We start from the raw sequence: 6,353 nt of genomic DNA on the forward strand, positions 1-6,353 counted from the left end.
GGGGAGGGGTGTGTCAGCAAGCAGGACAACTCAGGCCCCCACAAGCCTCACCAGGCTGCCCTCCAAAGTGCCGCCCATTCCCTCACCGTGCTCCAGGACAGCCCCTGCCAGAGCCACCCCGCGTTGCCCCCACCTGCAGCCCAGCTCCAGCGAGAGCCCCCCCCAGCAGCGGCCCCTGCCGGCCCACCCTCATACCTCTTCTCCCCCTCGGACATGAGGAAGACCTTCTGTTCCACGCGCTCGTGGGGCTTGCCGGCCGAGCCGATGTAGACCACGGCAGGGCGGCGCAGGTAGCTACGGGCCAGGCGCTCCACCGCCGGGGGCATGGTGGCCGTGAACATCACAGTCTGCAAGAGAGGTCCCGTGAGTGCAGCAGCTCCCAGGGGCTCCCCTGCCGCCCCTCCCTCCAGCCCGGTCCTGGGCAGCGAGTGGGTACGGGACCCAGCGAGGCAGGCCCAGGACACACTGGGACCCAGGGGAGAAAGGGCTGAATTGCTCCTCGACCGGCCTGTCTGTGCTCACCCAGCATCCACTTGGGGGTCCAGGACCTCGCCCCCCAACCAGGCTCCCAGCCCCATGTCTGCCCCCTCCCCTTGGCCCCAGCCTCCCTGGGGGTTGTGCTTGGCCGCAGTGTCTCCGCGGGCCCTGGCCCTCTCCCTGCTGACCTGTCTGTACTTGTGCTTGCCCGACTCGAAGTTGGCCAGCATCTTCTCCGGGTCCTCGGCCTCGTCGGTGTCGGGCTTCTGGTTGGTGACGGGCATGTGCTCCAAGATCTTCTGCACGTCGGGCTCGAAGCCCATGTCGATCATCCTGTCCGCCTCGTCCAGCACCACGTAGGTGCAGCGGCTCAGCACCAGGTAGCGGTTCTCCAGCACATCGATGAGCCGCCCGGGCGTGGCGATGACAATCTGCAGGGGGTGGCAGGCGGGTCAGAGACTGCAAAGCCCAGCCCCTCACCCCCGCAGCCTCGGCACTCACCTCGCAGCCCATGCGCAGCCGGAAGCCCTGGTCCTCCCGGGAGATGCCCCCGATTACAGCCACTGTGCGGATACCCAGGGGCTTCCCAAACTTGATGGTCTCCTCCTCGATCTGCTGGGCCAGCTCACGGGTTGGGGCCAGGATGATGGCGTAGGGGCCCTGGTCTGACTCCTCGATCCTGCAGGCGACGGAGCATATGTGGGACCATTTCCCCCATGAGCCAACCTTTCCCACACCCTGGGAAGCCCCTCGTCCCCCAGGCCTCCGGCGTACCAGGGCCAGCCACCCGCCCTCTGCTCGGGGAAGGCAGAGCAGCCAGTCGGCCTCACCTGTCGATCTTGGGCAGCGTCGTGATCCACACCAGCAGTGGGATCAGGAAGGCGGCCGTCTTGCCGCTGCCGGTCTCAGCCACGCCGATGATGTCGCGGTTCTGCAGGCCAATGGGGATGGCCTGGCGCTGGATGGGGGTGGGCTCCTGGATGGATGGAGAACAGAGACGCTTAGGAAGGAGAAGGACCCCTGTGACCAAATCTGGCTTCACCAAGGAGAGATCAGGGGGCCGGGAACTGAATCCAGGAGTCCTGGCTCCCTGTTCGCACTCCCCACCCCTGCCAGAGACAAGAGTCCTAGGTCCAGACCCAGCTCCCACCATGAGAGCCTAGTTCGGATCTGGATTCCCCACCCGCAAAGGGCAAGTCACCTCTTGTCCCAGGAGGCTGCGGGGCAGGTCCCAGTTCTCACCTTGTAGCCACACTTGTCTATCACCTCCAGGATGTGGGGGGGCAGGGAGGAGTCCTTCCAGGAGCGGATAGGGTTGGGGATCTTGCCCCCCTTGGTGGTGATGCTGTAATCCTCGCGGAAGATACGCCAGTCCCTGTCCGTCATCTCGTCCAGCTTCTTCTGGGACCAGTGCCGATCGTCCCAGCGCTGCTTGGCCTCCTTCTTCCGCAGCTTGCGCAGCCGGGCCCTGGCACCAGGGAGGGGAACAGCTCAGGTCTCACTCACTCTGCCAACCAGCCCAGAGACTACACGTCCCAGGATGCACTGGGCCACCCTAAGACCCACAGAGGCTCCACATCCCAGCATCCTGAGCCTTCCCTGCACAACCCTAACCCAGCCCAGGATCCCCAGAGAAGGGGTAACCCAGCCCCGGCCGTGCCTGCTGACCATTCCATCCTGGCCCCCGAGCCCGACCCCACAGCGGGTCACTCACTCCTCCTGCTCCTTCTCCTCCAGCGTCCGCCTCTTCTCCATCAGGTCCCCGTAGAAGCGCGACTGCTCCCGCTTCTGCTGCTTCAGGTCAATGCCAGCGATGAAGCCCCTGCCGAGCAGCTGTACCTGGTGTCGCTCCTTGTACCTGTGGGAGAAGACAGAGCCTGCTGGCACGGGACCCCCTGGCAGATCTCAGCGCAGCGTGCCCCCCGGCAGACGGGGGCGCCACTCAGAGCAGGCTTAGGGGCCAGGTTTGATCCCCATTACCCCAGTGCAGCTGGCCAACCTACTATTTCACACCCCTCAGGGGCAGGGAGTTCCCCCTCTCTGGGACTGCTGCATCCTGACCCCCACTCCCCCATGCCCTGCGCTAACCACTAACCTGACTCCTCTCCTGGACCCAGGAGTTCTGACCCCCCAGCTCCAACCACTAGATCCCACTCCCCTCCCAGAATGGACGAAAGAACCCAGGAGTCCTGGCTCTCCGTCTTCCCTGCTCTACTAAACTAGCCCCAGGTCCCAGCACTGCTAGATGATTTCCCCCCGCCCCTGTATGGACAGCCTCTGTGTGCTTCCATCGCCCCAACACTGCCCCGTGCCTGCCCCCTATAGACCCCAGTCTGTGGGGGGGGCTGCACTCCAGCAGGGACTGTCCGGTCTGCCCCACCCTACTCACAGTGGGTTGTAGTCGATGGACGTGTCCTCCGATGCGTCCCACTCAAAGACGAACTTTCGGTCATTCAAGTGCCGGGTGCGTCTGCGCTTCTTGATCCCGCCCAGGTACCGCTCCTGTGTGGGGAGCCCAGCCGTCAGCCGTCAGCCTCCAGCCCCACCAGCCCTACCCCAGAAGAGAGGCTCTGTCTCACTGAACCCATGGAAAATGAGACCTGGAAAAGGGGAGGGACTCATCTGAGGTCACAGAGCGAATCCAGCGGGAAGGGAACCCAGGAGTCCTGAATCCCAGCCTCAGGGCCAGGATAGAACCCAGGAGTGCTGTTCCCCCAGCTGCAGACCCCTCTTCCTGGGCACTTCCTTTGCCATGGAGGGGGGGCGGGGGCAGCCCTGGGTACGGCGGGTACCTTGATAGCATGCAGCTCCTTGCTCTTGTCCTTCTCCTCACGGATTTTCTGTCTCCCCTCCTCATCCTCATTGCCGTTGGTCTCCCGTTCCATGCGTTCCCGACGCTCCCTGCGCTCGCGCTCCTGGGGGTCCTCTGCGGGGGGAGCAGACACAGGACATCACACACCCGGGGGGGGGGGGGGGGGGGGGGGGCCCGCCCCGCCCCCCGGGGGGGGGGGGGGGGGGGGGGGAAGGGCGTTCCTTCCCAGCCTCACTCCCTTCACCCCAGCACCGGCCAGGGCTGGCTGGCCCCGGGTGTCCTCCCCTGCAGCACAGCCGCCCAGAGCGCGTTGGAGGAGAGGGGTACATACCCATCATCTTCCTCCCTAGATCCTGAAACTGCTTCCTCTTCTTCCTCTCATCCTCCAGCAGCCTCTGCCGCTCCTCCACCTCCTGCTGACGCCGCTTCAGTGCCTCGGCCTCCCGCTCCGCCTTGGACAGGAACTTGGGCTGGAGGGCAGAAGGGGCAGTGAGCATGGCCCCGGGGCTGTCCCCAGAGCCGGGGCAGTGCAGGGCAGCACCCATGCAGCCTGCCCTGGAAGGGGGGCTTGGACCCTTTGGCCCACTCTGGTGAGGCTGCCAGCCCGGGGGCATCACAGCCAGCTTTGGGGGGGGCAATAGACCCACCAGGAATCAGACTGAGAACCATCCGCTTGGTGCCCCAACCGCCTCCAGACCCAAAGGGGAAAGGGGCCATGTCTGCCATGCCGCAGCAGTGGGGGAGGAGGAGATGCCCCTACAATGGGGGTGGGGAGGACATATTCTCACCTTGGCCTCGGCCTCCTCTTCAGCTTTCTTCTTGGCTAGCAGCTCCTCCAGAGACAGAGGCTGGGCCTGGAAACACAGGGAATTAACATCCCCACAGCCAACCCTCGTCCTCAGCCAGGATCGCTGGCACACCCTTCAGCCCAGCTGCCGCAAGCTGTGTGGGGAGGGGGGCAGCAAGCGACCCCCCCCCCGGAGGGTCGAAGTACTCGGGGGTTCCCTGCACCAGCCTGGAATGCACCGTGGACACCAGGAGATTGAGCCAGACACGAGGCTGCAATGGGACAGGGGATGGGGACGGGGACTCAAGTCTGTGGCTGCATGTGCAGGGAACGCACCTCCTGACTCACAGAGGAGCGGCCCCTCCCTAGGGGGCTCGAGGAGACCTGCCTGGGATCCACGCTCAGCCCTGAGCTCCCAAGAAAGGCCCAGAGACGAGCAGCAGAAACGCTTGGGGGACAGGGACGGAATAGTCAGGCTCGAGGGAGGGCCCCAACTGCTACCGTAGGAGGGGGGGGGGGGAGGAGGGCTGGACCTGAGGAAGAAACCCGGAGGGCGCACAGAGGGAGAGCGCAGAGGCTGAACATCAGGACCAACGAGACGCAGGAGCGAGGGCCGCCTGCCCACTGCACACTACAAGGAGCCAGCCCAGGCAGATACCCCCCACTACCACCCAGCACAGCTCCCGTGGCCTCTCAGCCCTTTGGTGCCTTCCCACCCCCACTCCCACCTTCTCCTTCTTCAGCGCCGCATCCTCCTCCTCCTCCCCCCTCCGCGAGTCTCGCTCCCTCCGCGATTTGGAGTCTTTGCCTCGGCTCGGGGACAAGCTTCTGAGTGAGAGAAAAAACGGACATGAGACACGCTCCTAGCTCCACCCCCGGCTTGACACCTCCAATGCCCCCCATCCGCCAGGGCTGGAGACCACTAGCCCACTGATCCTGGATCCACACTCGGCAATCACGGCAAGGGCTCTAGCGCCCCACGGCTCCCACTTACTCCAAAACCAACCAGCTTCCTCCTGGGAGGAGGGATAGCTCAGGGGTTTGAGCATTGGCCTGCTAAACTGCCCCTCCTTGAGGGGGCCACTTCGGGATCTTGGGCAAAAATCAGTACTTGGTTCTGCTAGTGAAGGCAGGGGGCTGGACTCGATGACCTTTCGGGGTCCCTTCCAGTTCTAGGAGATAGGTATACCTCCAATTATTATATTATTATTATTAGGGCCGCTCGGGCTGGGCTCCGTCCAGCTCCAGCCTTTGAGAGCAGCCCCTGCCAGGCAAAGCAGGAAGTGGGGCTGCTGGCTCAGTAGGGGACCTCGATCAGCACCCCACCTTGGGGGCAGGAGGCGTCATGCTGCTGGAGCCGCCATCTCCTGGAGAAGTGACACCAGAGCCCTTTGTTACGGGCTCCACAGCGTGACGGCAAGAACCCCAACATCTCCCCATAACCCAGCACATGGAAGGACATTCTGCTGCCCCACAGGGTCAGTCGGCCTCTGCTCATGTCCAGTTTTAACTTGACAACCAGGGATGCCTGAGCAGTGCTGCGCCCCAGAGGTGGCTGCACTCCCAGGACAGGTGGGGGGGCGTGAGGGTTTACCTGGAGCGTTTCCTGTCCTTGTCCCGCCGGTGTCCATCTTTCTCCCGCTCACGATCCTTCTTATTCCGCTCGCGCTCACGCTCTTTGTGTCTCCGCTCCCTGCGAGGGCAGAGCCCCAGGGAACCAGTTACAACCCAGCCTCACTCCACGAGTAGCCTCCCAAGCCCCCTCCAAAGCCCCAGGCCCAGCCCCAAACCTGGCACATTCCCCCTGCCCGGCCCAGGGGTTGTCACCTCTCTGCTGACTTGGACCTGGAGCGGGATCTGGACCGGCTGCCCCGCCTCCTCTCCCGGGACCGGTGCCGCTTCCTCTCCTTGGACGGGGAGCTCTTCCTGTCGCGATCCCTGTCCGGGGAGCGCGAGCGTTTCCTCTCCTCCTTGGGGGGCGACAGGTCCCGCTCCTTCTTGTCGGGCACTTCCCCAGCCATCTGAGGGGCAGGAAGAACCGTTAGCAGTGGGGGGACCAGCCCTTCCCTGGGCTCCTCAGGCCTGGCACTGCCCCCCCCTGCAAGACTTACACAGGGCACAACATGGGGGGCTGGCCCAGGGTGGGGGGCTAGCTGGCTCAGGGGGCCTGGGAGTGGGGCCCGGGGTCTTTCCCTGCTATGGCCTGGGGAGAGCCATGGGGGTTTGGGTGGTTCACAGTTAATTTGGGGTTAACGGTAAACCCATTACCCCCCCCCC

The 6,353-nt window shown here is 64.5% G+C and overlaps 1 protein-coding gene across 2 annotated transcripts in view; it reads right to left on the reverse strand.

The window, feature by feature from the left end:
• DDX23 (DEAD-box helicase 23) overlaps nt 1–6,164 on the reverse strand; it is an 8,791-nt gene extending 2,627 nt beyond the window's left edge. Inside the window, exons 1-13 of one of the 2 annotated variants that reach the window (XM_034793209.1) lie at nt 5,904–6,164; nt 5,671–5,769; nt 4,805–4,901; nt 4,078–4,143; nt 3,621–3,759; nt 3,270–3,403; nt 2,867–2,979; nt 2,192–2,335; nt 1,720–1,945; nt 1,308–1,453; nt 979–1,156; nt 666–908; nt 196–347 (exon numbers count right to left, since the gene is read on the reverse strand). In XM_034793209.1, the coding sequence (XP_034649100.1) occupies nt 196–347; nt 666–908; nt 979–1,156; nt 1,308–1,453; nt 1,720–1,945; nt 2,192–2,335; nt 2,867–2,979; nt 3,270–3,403; nt 3,621–3,759; nt 4,078–4,143; nt 4,805–4,901; nt 5,671–5,769; nt 5,904–6,097 (1,931 nt within the window). In that variant the 5' untranslated portion in view covers nt 6,098–6,164. Of the gene's footprint in view, nt 1–195; nt 348–665; nt 909–978; nt 1,157–1,307; nt 1,454–1,719; nt 1,946–2,191; nt 2,336–2,866; nt 2,980–3,269; nt 3,404–3,620; nt 3,760–4,077; nt 4,144–4,804; nt 4,905–5,670; nt 5,770–5,903 lie in introns of both variants that reach the window. The other variant, XM_034793208.1, reaches the window with a different exon arrangement.
• Between the last annotated feature and the right edge of the window lie 189 nt (nt 6,165–6,353).

This window comes from Trachemys scripta, chromosome 16 (genome assembly GCF_013100865.1).
Source record: "Trachemys scripta elegans isolate TJP31775 chromosome 16, CAS_Tse_1.0, whole genome shotgun sequence".
NCBI lineage: Eukaryota > Metazoa > Chordata > Testudines > Emydidae > Trachemys > Trachemys scripta.